At 35.9% G+C, this 16,652-nt stretch overlaps 1 protein-coding gene across 1 annotated transcript; it reads left to right on the top strand.

The window, feature by feature from the left end:
- Positions 1-5,416: 5,416 nt before the first annotated feature.
- Positions 5,417-12,720, top strand: LOC110024213 (protein NETWORKED 1A-like). The gene is given in 8 exon segments (XM_020724036.1): positions 5,417-5,882; positions 6,037-6,117; positions 6,477-6,546; positions 6,627-6,852; positions 7,137-9,307; positions 9,463-11,082; positions 11,270-11,352; positions 11,354-12,720. Coding segments are annotated over 5 exon segments (4,941 nt in total). The 5' UTR covers positions 5,417-5,882; positions 6,037-6,117; positions 6,477-6,546; positions 6,627-6,749; the 3' UTR covers positions 12,318-12,720.
- The last annotated feature ends 3,932 nt before the right edge of the window (positions 12,721-16,652 follow it).

The raw sequence follows: 16,652 nt of genomic DNA, 5'->3' as shown, positions 1-16,652 counted from the left end.
AATATCACTCCTACAAGCCCTCGACAGCCGCCAATCATCGTTGCCGGTCTTCGCAGATCACCATCAGTTGTCGCCCCTTCCTTGTGACAAGTTCATCCATATATTGACTTTGTAACTCGAAAGATTGTGTAACTCTATCCTGCTTGTGGGACAAGAGATTATACATATAATATTCAATTTCTAGTGGATCTCTTTAATTGGGTCAGATCCCGTGATTTTTCCCCTTTGAGCTTTCCACGTAATAACTTCTGGTGACTGTACTAGTTATTTTCTTTCATGTGAGTGTATGTTGAATTCTCGAGAAATACTAAACGATAATCCGTTACTCTACCACCGCAGAGTTTCTAACACACAACATAGATTTTATTTTTTACGTGAATTTTCTTTTTTTCGCACTTACTGTCTCTTTAAGCATAAAAAAATTATAACAATCCATGGATTATGTGAGGAATGGAGATTTGAAAAAAACATTGAGTTTTTTTTTTCTTCGACTGCATTTTGGCTAAAGAAAAACCAAGCATTTATGCACGCTCATATAGCCTTTTGCCTCTATCTTATTTACAAATTGAAGCACATAAATATCGAGATGAGACTACTTAATTATTATGGTCTGGAGCATTGATCTGGATTTCCTTTAAATATCATTGCTCATATGTTCTTAAAGTAGTAGAAGGGAATGTAAGTGAAGAATGATATTTTGGAAAAGGCATAATTGGGTCATGCTTATAACTCTCGCTTTTATTGTGGCAAAATAAAATCTCTTCTCAAAGTCGACCACTCTAAGTTTTCAATAATTTGAAGGGTTTATTGTAATATAGGTTCCGTTTGAGACAGCATATTTGTGCGTGCGGCGTTTTGAAAACACCGCCTAAACGTTTGGTTAGAACGTTCGGGCGGCATTTTCAGAATGTCGCCCAAGTTTTCTTAATAACTGCGGACACGATATACGGGTTGTGTCCCACGTCTAGCGAATGCTTGTTTCTCTAATTGCCCTTATGCCATCAATCCTCTCTTCTGCTCTCGTCTCGTACGAATTCCCTAACTCTCCTCAATTCTCTTGATCGTTGCCTTCATCCTGATCTCCTTATCTCCGATTTGTGCTTCTAGTGCTTTGTAAGTAACCTCGTCACCTTTGTTTTGGTGATTTTGGGCCTCGAGGCCCTTTAGGGTTTGAAATCTCCCATCTGCTTTGATGTCAGAATTTTTCGATGCTCTCGTTGATAGAATGGCTTTCGTGCTAAGGATAAACACTAACTACTGAATGTTCTTGCCCTTTAGGCAGCCTTCTATCTGCGTAAATCTAGTAATGGTACAATTTAATACTTCACAAGACTACACATTGCAAATTTAATTTATCTTAATTACTGAAGTTTTTTCATTATCTAGAATATGCACTTATTCTTGAAGTTTTATCACATCATGAAAGTTAAATATCTTCTATTTTATAAAAATATGATTAAGGCAACCTTTAAATTTGCACCGAGATTTAGTTGACATGTCACTAAGAGATTTGCATGAGGTGCACAAATCTTATTGTATTTCAGGTAAAAAATCTTTCAGATTCAAATCCAAGATCATCCAAGCTTCAATTTCAACATTTACAATTAAAGTGGACTCCTCGATAACATGAGACTAACGACATTGAAAGTGATTCAGTCTGAGTCCAAATATGCTCAAATCAAGCACTTGAAATGTCATTGGATAATTTAGAACATTAATTTAAAAACCTAATAGTTTTTTTTTTTGAGTTTGGCATGCTTATAGTCAAAATTGAGCGGGTCGATGAAAAAAAACCGTTGAGCTTATGATCATTTAACTATTATGTTGTTAAGGTACATAAAGACCAAGAAAAATGACGTGAAAAGGGAGTCAACACGGATTGTTTGATTGAGTATTTTGGGAGATTTGCTACATTTATCAAAATAACTCTCTTCAAATACTGACTATTAAACATGAAAATAAATGCATATGAATGACCGCCAATAATTATCAACCACACCAAAAAACTTTTGTGACCACCATTTCAAACTTGTGTAGCCAACTATGACTGTTGTAGCCCAATTGCCCAACTATGATTGTTGTAGTCAAACTATTATCATATAGCAGTGATTTTATATTTATTGCCTCAACATAATTATGTAATTATATATTCCTCAATAAAAAAAAATTGCAGCTCTTTATACTTTTAATTACTTAGTGGATTATTTTGATTATATCAAACACCATGATTTCTTTCCTTTCCAGGGTTTTCATAAGAAAATTTGGTTTTTTGTTACATATGTAGCTACATGTGAGATTTAAAAATTTATACTGAGCTAAAGTTGAAGATTTATCTACCTTTGAGAATTAGCTAACATATAATAGTTTGACATATTCCATAGAACATAAAATCCCACTATTATAGAATTATAAGCACATTTTTTAATGGCTAAAAAGAGTAATACTTATTGTAATGGAGCCAACCACTTCAACATCTACCATTAAAGGGACAACTTTGAAGCCTCTATTTCTTCCCTCCTTGATAAATGTTGTCATGCTAGTGAATGTGCCTCTTTTTACTCTTAGAAAATCATATGCATAAAATGTAGGATTCCTAAAAAGATATTCTTCAACTCTTACATAAGGCTTGACAACCAATTTTAGTGCAAATATGTGGGATTTATTTACCTCATAATCAATCATTAATTAGGAATGCCTAGCTCAAGAATGCTTGTATAAGGCCTCCTCTTTTAAAAATTCTTCTTAAATCCGGTCAAGAATTTGATCTTGCTGACACTGTTAGTTTTACACTTCCATCTTAAGTGGCTTGACCAAGTTGTAATCCTCCAACATTCCTAAGAAGCTGGTATGACCTCATTTTATTGATGCTCCCCATCATGCAATCCTTGAAGAACGATGATGTCTGGTTTAGGAAGAGTTTTTTTCGAACGACAACAATCATTTTCTTACTCATTACAATTTTTAGTACTTTTTACCTTTGGTTGAGACAACCCTCCGTAACCTTATTCCAGCATGATTCAAGCTCTCGAATGTTGATTCTTATGATTGGATATTAGACGCTTATATGCACCTTGGCCATTATAGGACCATCATGCATGTTCACCGAGCCTCTAATACAAACTATTTGTCAAGTTTTTTCTTGCCACTCTCAAAGGCCAAGCTCACACTTGATTTTACTCTATGACAAACTCACTATCCACAAATTTGATGAGTTTGTTCAACTCATTGTGAAGTAATTTCTGACAAATTGAAGGATCATTACAGACTCATCTCACATTTAAAAAATTAGCCAGAATGAAGATAATCATATCCAAAGTGCGACATCAAGTAAATTGTTTAAACTAGTTTAGTAAGACCTCAATATACTTTGATTTTCTAAATGCTAAAATTCTTTAATGATTGTTCCGGAGATAATTTTTTAGGTTTCAATAGTTTTGGACATATCTTTGTTTGAATAAATCTAAGACTAAGGTCTGATTGGGATAACTTTTTTGTCTGCTTTGTGTTTCAGACCACCACCACAATTCTGTTTGGATAACTGTTTTATTGCTGCTTTCTAGAAATTTCTGTGGTGAGACCGCAAAAAGTTTTTTTTCAAACCGATTTGTTAAACCGTGTTGACAACAAAAAAGTTGTTGTCTAATTTTTTGAATATATATTATATATTTATAATTCCTACTATAGTATTCTAACAAGTTACATTCTCCATATTGTTTCAACCACATTTTAAAAAGCTATAACCATCCTAAAGAGATCCTAATTTTAGCCAACTAAAATTTTTAAATTCTAAATGAATTTATTAAAGCTACTAAACTATCATCAAAGCTTTGTTGAAATACTATCAACAAGATTTCATAAAATTATAACACACCAATTATGGGCGCTCCTACAATGATCTTAAGAGAACTACCATGTTCCCATAAGCTTTGTAAGGGATAAAACACATACACCAAAAACTATGAGGGCATAAACAACCACATATTTCTACAACATTTTCTTCTACGAAGATGAATCAAACTGTTTAAATTGATTACCCCATCTATTTCTCCGACTTCGTCTCATCGTTTTAACTTCTTTGATCATCCGGTCGATCCTCATTCTTAATTATCACAAAAAAAAAAAAAAAAAAAAAAAAAATTCTCTCTCTAGTAGCTGCATGCTGTCTAGGTATAGTTTTATATTGAATAAGCATCAATAAAATAAAAAAAATAAATAAATAATATTTTATCTATTTTATTTCAGTCAATTATCTGTTATTGAATCATTTTCAATAATTTATTTAATGGTGGTACCCCTCTATGTCCCTATTATAATAAAGACTTCTAATGAAAATTTTCAGTCTGTAATGTTAGGTTAAAAAAATGTCAATAGTACCATCTCAGAGGCATAATTGATTATAAAAACGGGGAAACACGTGACAGATCAAGCATTTATGTAAAATACAATTTAAATTGGGGGACATTTACATATATACCACCGAATTCTTCTGTATTTACCAACCAAATCATTCATCTCATATAAAAAAATATCACTTTTTTCACTTTTCCAAGCATAAATAAGATGTCATATATGCAACAAAAAAGAAGTTTTGGTGTTAGATGTGTAAATACATTGAAATTGAATGGTATGCATGTAAATCTTCCTTTTATGGGAAGCAAATGAAGGCAGAGATGGCCTGACGATATACTCGTTAAATAAAGTTATACCAAAAATAGAGAAATTGATTCCAAGTATTTATAGCTTACTAAAAATCCCATATTTGAAGATGAGGTTTCATCTAATAAAATTATGTAGGGCCAAAGATTTCTATTTGAATAAAGTTGTCATTTTTGAGTAAAAGTTAGCGTTTAAGTCAAATATCACATAATAAATAGATTAAAATCTCAAGCAAAAATATTATATTTGAACAAAATATGAAAAAAAAAAAATTTTAAGAACATTTGAGGGTTACTTACTAATGATTTAATATTGATTTATGGTAACTAATATAATTAAAGTTAAGTGATGAGCTTACTTGGAAAAAATATATATATAGACTCCATTTCAAGTATCTCAAGACAAGTTAGAAGTTATTAAGTCGGACTAATCAAATGTAGGACGTATAATATTACGAATTTGACGATATAATGTGATTCACACCGTCCGTGCATTTATTATCCAAAGGTAATATAATAGTTTATTATTAAGAGTGAATTATTGGGGGACCAAATTTCTCAATTTTGCTTTGTTTTCTGACTCTCTAAACCAAACCAGCACAAAAAGCAGCGGGTTTTGGAGCCAAAGGTGGTGCCTTTTTGACTTCATCCCTTCAACAAGACGCTAAAGACACCGCTCGGGTGATACACCCAGCAGACTTGGGAAGGTATGGAATCGCCTTCGCTTCCCGGTTTTCACCTCCTTTATTGGTTTTCTGGTTGTGGGCTCTTATTGCTGAGTTTTCACTGCATTGATTTCTTTGTCTTTTTGCCTTCTCTCCTTTTCCTTGCTCTCTGTTCTTCCGGGCTTTTTTTTGCCTTGCCAGCACAAGAGAACAAGAAAAATTAGAAAGTCGAGTCTGCTCTCTGAGGAAAAAGAAACAAAAAGCACAGAGAGAGAGAGAGAGAGAGAGAGAGAGAGAGAGAGAGAGAGAGAGAGGGAACGCTGAAAGGTTTCATCTTTGCAGTAAAAATGGGGTGAGGGCGTGGCGAAGAGGAGCTGGGATTCTCTTGCACTGCTGCTTGTCGGTGCCTTTTATCTTTTTTATTATATTGATGGTATGATTTATTATCATTTTTATACAACCTCTCTTTCAAAAAGGAGAAAAACAAAACCCTTCTTTGTTGGTGGCTGTGTGGAGGGCTCTGCTGTGTCGGCTTTGTTTCAGAGAAGATCTTTTTCTATGGGTTAGTGGTTTTTTGCATTCTTTCTTTCCATTCAATGACTTAGCGTAATTTACATCAGTTCGTTAGCTGAGATTATGTTTCTATTAGTGGATCTTTGGTCCTTGTTGTATTTGTTGCGAGGTTACTGCTGATCTGTTTTTCTTTTTTGTTGCAGAATTTAGGATTCTGGTTGCTTAGTTTCTGGTTTTCATCTGCTTGTGAAGTTGCCGTACAATGCGCTGACGATATTTCTCTGGTGCGTTCTGATTCTCTTATATCTGGAGAAATTGTACTGGTTTTCATACGTCTTTTACAATGTTTGATTTTCCTGTTAACATTGAATTGCATTTGAAGAACAGCAACTCCATTCTAGTTTACTTCTGTGTAGTATGATTTCAATTCCAAAAACATTTCAAGTACAGTAGGTGGTACCATAGTTCTAAAAGATTGTCTCTTCTAATGGTGTGAGGATTCTGAAAGATTAGAACTTGTTGGGCTATACAGAAGAGATAGCTTTCTTCTTTGCTTGTTAATCTTTTCTTTTTATTTTTTTAACTACTTTGAGAATCACATCTCAACAACCCCTCTACTTTTCTATTAATTGCTGCTGTCCAGGTGATTTAACTTATACCAGAACAAAGTTGGGGAATTTAATCTTCATTATTTGTAGGTCCTGTAAAGTCAGGTACAAAATCTCACAGCTTCTATATATAATTTTGTTTAATGCTGTTTTGGTTTCAACTAAATTTAAATATTTTCTTTCAGTGCAGTTTGGTTATATAAAACAAATCTGTGGAAGTGGAAGCTTGTTGCTATAAAACCAGTCAGCTGTATTTTGTTTTGTTTTGACAGTCTAGCTTATTTGTGAACCTGTTGATGACTGAAGTTATGGAGTCTGCTACTTATTCTGAAGCAAAAAGCTCAAATCCATGGTGGTGCGACAGTCATATTACTCCAAAGAATTCTAAATGGCTCCAGGAGAACCTAACAAGTAATTTATTTTAATATGTTTTTCCATTAATGCTGAGTTATATGGTATCTTGAGTGAAGAATTTTAGATAAAGCTCGCCCCAAAAACTCTATGTTTTCATTCTGTAGTATGCTTTAGACAACAATCTTTCTTACATTCTTGGTTATGTTGCTCTTTAGACAGATTTTATAATTGCATTTTCTGATATAGTTGAATATCAGTCTTTTTCGCTTAGTTAAGCATCATTGCCGTGTTAGTTACTACATAATTATCATTACTTGTTCACTAAAACTTAAATTTAACAGATATGGACAGCAAAATCAGGTCGATGATGATGCTTATAGAGGAAGATGCTGATTCCTTTGCTAGAAGAGCAGAAATGTATTACAAGAAACGACCCGAGCTGATGAAATTGGTGGAAGAATTTTACCGAGCTTATCGTGCTTTAGCAGAGAGATATGATCGTGTTACCGGGGCACTTCGCCAAGCTCATCGGACAATAGCTGCTGCATTTCCTAATCAAATTCAATTTATATTACCCGATGAACCCCCCTCTAGTTTACCTGATTCCGTTGAAGAAGATAACGAAACTTTTTCTATTCAGTTATATTCTGATGGGAATGGTGAATATTCTGATGAAAATAATCCATTAATGAGCAAAGAAGACTGGAAAAATCTGAATTTCCAGCTTGTCGATGAGGAAAAATCTGAACACAAAAAGCTACAAGAAGAAGTTCTTAAGCTGTCAACAGAGAACATCAATCTCAAGAATCAGATAACTTCAGAATCTACGCGTGCAGATGAAGCTGAAACTGAGTCTCAAAGTTTCAAAGATGCTGTTTCCAACTTAAAAGCTCAACTGGAGTCTGCCTTTCTTCAGTACAAGCTTTCTCAAGAAAAAATGTCACATCTTGAGGCTGAAATTTCTCAAAGGCGAGATGAAGCTGATAATCTTGATGATGAGATGAGCTCAAAAGTAAAAAAACTTAATTTTGCAGAGGAGCGATGTATTGATCTTGAAAAAGAGAATAGTTCTTTGCGGGTTGAGCTGAGTAAGGTTAATGAAGCTGTGTCAAAGAAGATGGAAGAAGTTTCAGATTTGTTTAAGGAGAACCAGAATCTCCATAACACAGTTAATTTGGAGTCAATTCGTGCTGAACAAGCAGAAGCTGAGTCATGTAGATTGAGAGATGCTGTCTCCAAATTAAATTCAGAGTTGGGAACTTCACTTCTTCAATACAAGGTATCCCAGAAAAAGATATCTGATCTGGAAGCTGAAATCTGTCACAATGGAGACCGGATTCAGAATCTTAGAGTTGAGATTTCTGTAAGTTCATCTAAACTTAACATCGCTGAAGAGCAGTATCTTGTTCTTCAAGAAGAAAACAAGTCTTTGCAGTCTAAACTTGATAGATTTAAAATGATAGCGGCAACGAAAGAAGAAGAAGCAAACTTAAAGGAGGAAGAATTGTGCAAACTGAAATGTTTCATCGAAGATGAACGGCTGAGATATGAGTATGCTGGAATCCAGGAAAATATGTCTTTACAGATGGAGCTGAATGAACTCAAACAAAGAAATGCAGGGAATGAGGAAGAGCTGGCTAAGGTCAAGCAACTCTTAGAAGATGAAAGGCAACGTTGTATGATTGCTGAAGTGGCTAACCAGTCATTGAAGAAACTGTATTCTCAATCTGAAGAAAAAGTAAGGCTTTTGGGCTTGGAGATTCAAAGAGGAGCTGAACTTCTGAGAGGGTTGGAACTAAGTAAAATTGGTTTGGAAGAAGAGGTAAAGAGACTCCATGATGAAAACAATGATTTGAATGAGAAAAGCTTCTCTTTTCTGTCAAAGATTGTTGGCCTACAAGATGAGATAAATTCTCTGAGGAGATCGAAGCTGAAAATTGTAGATGAACTAAGTTTTCATATAGATGAGAACAAAGGTCTTCAGAAGGAGCTTTCTTTTCTCAAATTTGAGAGAGATAATTTAGAGGAAAGGCATCATGATCTAATGGAACAAATATTGGAGGTCAACTTTAATGTTGTTTCTCTTCGTACATTAGTTCAGGAATTGTGTGATGGAAGAACAGTACTGAAAGATGCAAACAAAAAAGTTGGTGGCGAAAAACCATTTAATTTGGAGGTCTTGAGGCTTATGGAGATCCTATCAGAGAGAAATTCTCTTTTGGAAAATTCCTTGTCTGATGTAACTGCTGAATTAGAGTTGTTGAGGGATAAGATCAAGAGATTAGAAGAATGCTGTGAATCTCTACATGGAAATGCTTCAAGTACTGAGGATGTTACAAAGAATGGCAAGAAGTTTTCAGATCAAAGCACAATTTTTGAGAACTTCTTAGCTGATATTATTTTTGAGTTTGAAGGTTCGAATGATTTGGTGAAATCTTTGGAAGAGTCCTGCAAGTCTCTATATAACCAGAATTGCTCTCTTATTGCTGAAAACAATAATCTTGTTGCTCAGGTAAATGCTTCTGAAGGTTGGAAAGCTTGAATGGATATTTTTTATTTTTTTTCCTGCAACCTTTCAGGCTGTGCTTTATCAAGAAAAAGTGAGTTAGTGCCCTAAATATTTACATGGCTGTTATTTTCACATTAATTTGTTGTAATTTGTGTCAGGTGGAAAAGATCAAACGGCATTTGGAAAGCTTGGAGACTTGTTTTTTAGCCTTCGAAAGAAAACGTGTGATTATGGAGAATGAGAAGGATCTAGCACTTAATCAGGTGGAGGAAGTAAAAAAATCGTTGAATTCTGCAGAAGAAGGCCATGAGAACCTTATTATTTTCTTGCAGAACCAAACCAGGGCTTTGACTAATCAAATTCACATATTGAAAGAAAAAAATGATCTTATAAATGAGGATCTTGAGGAGGGGCTGCCGAAAACAGTGAAGAGTGGTATTGATCGCTTTATAATGAAGCAAATTTTGTATGATATGAATGACAACCATCTGATTCTTTCGGAGAAACTAACTTCGGAACTCAAACTTGATCGGTCAACACTAGAGAAGAAACTGGCACTATCAATGGAACATAATAAGATGCTTTTGGAATGGGTTCATGTGATGGTAATGGAATTTGATGCAAAAATGGACACTGAGATTTCAAACTGTGGTTGTAAGAATATGGTGCAGTTTATTTTAGGTAAAATAGTGGATCTGCAGGCTTCTGCTTCTGGTTCGAAGGAAGAATTCCATCATTTTCATATTGAGAATTCACCTTTTATTCTTCTTTTGGAACGTATTGGACTGAGTTTAGTAGAATTGAGAGCGCATAATAATGTTCTTGAGCAGGAATCTGTAAAGAAAAATGAAGAAATTTCACTTCTCCACATTGAATTGGAGAAAATGTGTCAAAAGTTATCAGATTTACAGAAGGAGCCGTGCGGCTTCCTTAGCAAAGTACCCAAGTTGTTTGGTGAAAAAGAGTATATATCAAGCAAATCTTTTGAGTTATTGGATCATCCTGATTCACAGGAAGATGAGCATGAAGCCATCATTGAAGAATTTATGCTCCATGAGAACCTCTTCTGTAATTTCAAAAGTTCTGATGCTGAGGATTCTTCAGGAATTGATCAGTTAATCAAAGATGTGTACAATCTTCATGGGATCACAAATGACCTTCGCCAGGATATCAGAGTAATAAATGAAAATATGAGGGCCCTACAAACTGAGAATACCCATCTTAGGGACTTGGCGGCTGATTTTGAGACCAGAAGTAATTCAGCGTTGCTTGAGTTGGAAAAAAAAATTCTAGTTTTGTGTAAAGAAAATGTCTATAAAAATGATGAAAATGAATTCCTTCGTCAATCTAATGGGAAGTTTGTTGGAGAAATCTCTGGACTTCATAGAGAAACTGAAGCACTGAGAAGGAGAGAAAAAAACTTGGCATCTAAACTCCAAAGAACAATAAATGAAAGTAGGTGCTTTGAAGAAGAATCTGCAGCATATTTACTTGATATTAGTGCTGCATCAATCAATGAATTGGTATTGAAAGAGAAAGTTGTTGAGCTGATGCTCAAAATTAAGAGCCTTGAGAACAGGGAAATTTCTCTTGAAATTGTTGAGAGGAACCATTTGATGAAACAAATTGATGTCCTTGAAAAAGAAAATAAGAGATTGATGGCAGAGTTGACTGCTTACCTTCCGCTTCTTGTGTCGTTGGATGATGATATAGCATCTTTGGAAGAACACACTATTTCTCTGGCAAATGAACATATTCTCGGCAGCAAGAGAAAACAAGTAAACTTTCTTTATGGCTTCTTCAAGTTTATTACTATTATTATAAAATTGTAGAAAAATTGAATTTTTAAAAAGTATTTTTCCAAACAGCACATAAGAACATAATATTTTGCATGTCTATATAAAAGCAGATATCTTTTGATGAGTTCCTTGAAGCTAATTACACTTATCTGAATTTTTTTTTTAGGGTAATAATTTATTGGCACCTCTTCAGCGGAAGAGGTTCAGCCAAGTAAGAGGTATAGATTATGATTCCAAAGTCTCAGCAGGGGGTAAAGCAACTTCAGAAGGCAGTAACAAATACTGAGAGGATCCTCACACAAGAAGAAATTGTCAGTGATACTAATTTGGCAAGAAAAATCAAATCTAGAAGATCAAAGGGAAACAGAAGCGCACTTCAACCGGAATTCAAAAAGAAGAAAGAAATCAGCATGGATGCCAGAAAGAACAAAGATGTTAAATTGCTGAGAAATGACCAGGAAATCTGCAAAGTGAAGCATAAACATTTGTTCAAAATTATGAAGTTTGATCATGCTTCAAGCAGTTTTAGAAGCGTAGATGATTTCAGTTCTGAAACTGATGAACGAGCTCGTGAAATGTTGGAACCTGCAACCAATAATGTTGAAGTGCATCCCAAGATTGACATAGCGGCGGTAGAAAAAAATTCAAATCCTTCTTCTGAACTGGTTTTGGAGAAAGGGTTTAGTGTTGACACCAAATCCCATCAGGAATGGAGAAGTGTTATTGAAACTCTCTCATCTGATTCTCTGAGGTTGTCCATTCTGCAGGAAAATTTAGAGGAGCTAAAAAAAACCATTGAAGTGTCTGAAATGAGAGGGCAATCCTCACGAACTGCATTAAACAACATTACTGAACAGTTCAAAATTTCTGAAGGTGTCATCAGGCAGTTGATTGATATCAACTTCAAACTTACTAAAATGGCAGAGTACTTCTCTGCATCATTGGATGACAATGAAGGAAGAAGACAAGTCTCAGAGCGAGTTCAAATAGCTTCAGAAAAGATTGATATGGTTGAGCTGGAACTTGAGAGCTCACGGTGCCTCTTGTCTGAAGTCCTGGAAGAAGAAGAAGAAGAAGGAAGTAAGGCGCTCAAAGCCTTGCAGAGGAAATCAAGGTTTCCCTTGAAGGGTATTATCTATTGGAAAAAGAAGGATTCAAGGCAAAAGAAGCGGCGGTTTTGTGCTTGCATGAGGCTCAATACGAATGGTGACTAACTTCCGACTTTCTTAAACTTATTTTGGTAGTGGAAATCATTTGTATGTATAATTAATCAACATGAAGAGTATGTGGGTTTATAGCATGTTGATGTTCTTCTAGTTGTTGATTTCATTAATGGAGTTTTCTTCTCCTTTTAGTGTTTGATTTCATTAATGGAATTTTCTCCATTACATGATCATGCTTATTCTGACTCGTTCCTTTCGTTAAGTCAACTAGTGTAATATCTATTATGGACTGTAAATTTATTGTATGAGTTTGGCCATGGCCATTGACAAATGGTCAAATTATTGTGTAATTGTTATATATCATGGCTCTTAATTATGACAAAATGACACACTTGTAATTTTCATGCCTCTTGGGAGGTCTCATCTATCTATAAATAGATGAGGGGTCTTATGGGATAAAAGACCACCATAAGAAGATAGAAAAATCTGATCAAGAAGATCAAGAGGAGGAAGAAAATTCAGCAAGGAGAGGAAGAAAGAGAGGAGAGGCTTTAGAATTGAGGGAGAATTGAGGGAGATGAGGGAGAGGTCTTGTAGAGATAGAGATCTAGAGAGACTTTGAGATTCCTCGATGTAATGAGCTTGTAATTCTTCCTTTGTGCTAGTGAATTTTGGTAGCGATTCCCTCAGTGGATGTAGGTCAATGGACCGAATCACGTAATCTCTTATGTTCTTATGTTTGTGTAGTTCTCACAATTTTCTTTTGTTCTTGTTCTTATTTGTTGCGGTACTTCTTTTCTTCCCATTCTGTCGTTCAGGTAGCCGAAGCACTGTAGGTGCTCTTCGGCAATCCTATACTTTGGCCTGTAGCAAGATCCTCGGCATCCAAGAACTGTTGCAGGGAGGGAGAATTCTATTCTCTAGCTATAGGGATCCCGGTCAAGAACCGCAGGCCTAGGGAAGTGAACGACAAGGAGTTCTTAACAAGCAGTGCAGTAAGGTTCTTTCCAACAAGAAAGAAGTTCTTGGATCCTATTCTTGCTGGAAAGATTTAGATAATATTATTAAGTCCTTAATCATCTAACTCAATACACAGAGAGTTCCCTAGATGGTTTTCTTTCAGGTGTTCTTGGAACTTGGCGAAAGAATTCTTGACGGAGCGGATTTCACAACAGTAATTATATAGTTCTATCATGTTTTGTAGTTGTTGTTGAATGTATTTGTAACTGAGCGATACTTTTGATAGCTAGCCCTCAGATCAATACCCACACCGCATTGGTTGCAGGATTTGTTGAGATAACTTGAAAGAAGCAATTCTCTGGGCCTCTTCATCCGGAGTCAAGGTTGCTTCAGGATCTGAAACAATGTTCTCCACCGAGGATTGGCTGACCGACGAAGCGACTCTTAACAGGGGCTCAACGCTAGCATCCCCCAGTTCTGAGCTCTCCATGTTCCTCTCGACATCCTTCTCTGAAAGCAATAAGAGATCATATTTGGCGAGAAAAGAAGCTCCAATCAGACAAAATGACTTTGCGTTACCTTTAAAAAACGGGTCGACATTCCTTTGGTCTATGATCTCACCTTCTTCGACACAACCTCCTGAGAGAACAAGAAGTCAACAAGATAGGTCGTTGACCGATGGATATCGCTACGCTCCAACATAATATGAGAATTCATTTATAACTTTATTTAGATCAAAAGGCTTGGAATCAAGAAGCCAGGTCCGACTAAAGCTATGGAAGCAGTTTCTTCTGATCCTTTGAACAAATCGAAGGATGAACCCTCTACTAGATCACTCAAATCCAGAGGAACCTTTTCAGTACTCTTACTACCGAATCAAATGCCTTCATTGTTGAGAAATTAAGGCCAAGAAAAATAAGAATGACACAAATCCAGAAGAACACAAAGATTTAACTCGGCAAAGATGTCTACGTCATCAGGAGTAGAGCGGCGGCTTTTTCACTAATCCAGAAAAATACAGAATAAAGAATGTCATATCTAACATTCACAATTCTTGAAGGAGATCGGGGTAAGCACCTACCTCTGTAGTGTGCTACTTCCCAGAGCATTTGGCCTTCTTCTGAGATTCTTCTTCCTTGGACTGGACTTCCATCATCCTTCAACAATAAAGTATGTCCTTAAGGCGGTATCTTGAAACCTTCATCTATTTAACTGTATCTTTGTCCATTATAAAGCACTAGAGTTCTAATTACTATTACTTTCCCTTAGACAGTCCAACAACGTGACAACGGACGTTTGGAATGCATGCATGCATAATCGTGATAATGTCATGCAACATTAGGGAAGTGCCCACTCCGACTCTCCACTTCTTAAATCTTTTTAAACTTGCATCCTCATTAAAAATTGTTTGATAAATTAATTTCTCTTATAAAAGGGGATCAGACCAATAGGGCTTGACAGGCAAGGCAAAGATTTAAAGAAAACTCCCTCTTGCAGGAGAGCCATGGCCCCCAAAGAAAAAATAATTGCACCCATTTGGAAATTCAAGAGATTACTCCTTGCAGGAGAAACACAAAGTGCCCCTAGTTGAAGTTTAGTCATGGCTAGATGATCAACTTAAGACGATCTAATTCCTCACGAGCGTTGCCGAAGTGCCCTCAGCACAAAAGAAGTCCATTTATTAATTGCATTGCCTTCATGCCCCAAAAATAATTCTTAATTGAATTGGTAGTTCCATCCTTCGGCTTGTAGGTGTTAGGCGGTCCTGTTTTCTTCAACACTATAGCACACAAGTCCATCCTTATTTACGGCACCACTTGACACCCACATTGTGATCTTTTCTCAAGTTACCACATACAGGTGCAGAACTATATGAAATATAATTTTATATTTCTTTTCCCTCCCATATATAAAAGAGAGGTTGAAAGGGGTTAGGGGGGCATTCGATCGCTCTCTCTCTCTCTCTCTCTCTCTCTCATACACACTCTCTCAAAACAGTAGGCTCAAAACTCTCTCTCTCTCTCTCTCTCTCTCTCTCTCTCTCTCTCAATCACAAAACGGAGATCCTTCTTCGATCCATTCCCAGCTATTGGAGAACATAAGAAAATACACGAGCCCTAGCAAAACATGCATCACCTTCTTCCATGCCCTCTGCTTAAATACGTGATTTTTACAGAGTTATATGAATTTACAAATAATACAAGACCCTAAATCTTAAAACGCTTCAACAATATGTAAACATCCCAAAATTTTGAAGCTAAAAAAATCAACATTTTCAGACTTATCAACAGGTTTATTTATTATTCAGTAAATATTTTGTTAATGTTTGATATTATTCTTGATAATAATATTCAATTTAATTTTGATTAAATTTAATTTTTTGGAAAATTATTTATAATAAAGGATTATATTTCAAAATTCTCATCTTGCATTTCTGCAATTTCATTTCTGGTTCAAGTTACTCTGCCTTTTAAGTATCCCAAATAATGTGTGATTGCTCCTCTAACTGAAGAGTCAAAGTCCTTTAGGCCACTCCAATCTTCTCTCCCCAAAAAAAATCTAAGTCCTTTACGCAATCAGGGAATAAAATTCGGTTCTTCATTCCTCTTTAAAGAAAGCCGAAACAAAATCAACCAAACTTACAACAAATGACTTGGTTTCCAAGCTGTGAAGAAGCTTCAGCTCATCCTCCAAGAGCTTCAGTGCTTTCTCCAAGAGCTGACAAGAAGATAATCGAGGATGCTTCCGCAAATCTATGGCTCAACCAAATCAAGCATGTCATCTACGACATCGAGGTTGTGCTCCATGATATCATGCTCTCCACCTCTCAAGAAGCGGCGGCCACGACAATTCCAGTTCTTCGTAGACTCCGACACATCGCTAGTCGTATAAAGAGGAATGGCGCTTTATCCTGCTTCCCTTCAAGAAGCCTGCATCCAGACTGTTGTGAAATCCGCTCCGCCAAACACCTACAACCTCACTGTTGCGAAGAACTCCTTATGGATTGAGTTAGAAAAGATATTTAATAGTATTGTACAAATCTTTTCAGCAAGATTATGATTTCAAATTATTGTAATCTTGCTCCGTCAAGAATGCCAAGAAATAAGAAATGGAATGCAAAATAAAATATCAAATTCCTTCTTGAAACTTCTTTAAAGGCTACGGTTGGGAATGCCAAGAAATTTGCTGCAGTGCCTTATCCTCTTCTCTGTCGGGAAATCCACCTGCAAGCTAAGGATTGGGATTGCCGAAGGACCTGCTTGCTGCTGCGTTTCTTGGATGACGAGGGAGATGATAACAGTAACTAACCAAGCAATCTCCCTGAATCCAAGAACCTGAGCTGATATAAAAGTTCTTGTTCCAAGAACTGAAAAACGCAGCAAGCATGTACAAAAGGAAAAACCAGAAAAACAGAGGAAAGAAATG

Source organism: Phalaenopsis equestris, unplaced genomic scaffold (genome assembly GCF_001263595.1).
Source record: "Phalaenopsis equestris unplaced genomic scaffold, ASM126359v1 Scaffold000251, whole genome shotgun sequence".
Classification (NCBI taxonomy): Eukaryota; Viridiplantae; Streptophyta; class Magnoliopsida; order Asparagales; family Orchidaceae; genus Phalaenopsis; species Phalaenopsis equestris.
This window is presented reverse-complemented; position numbering and strand designations above follow the sequence as displayed.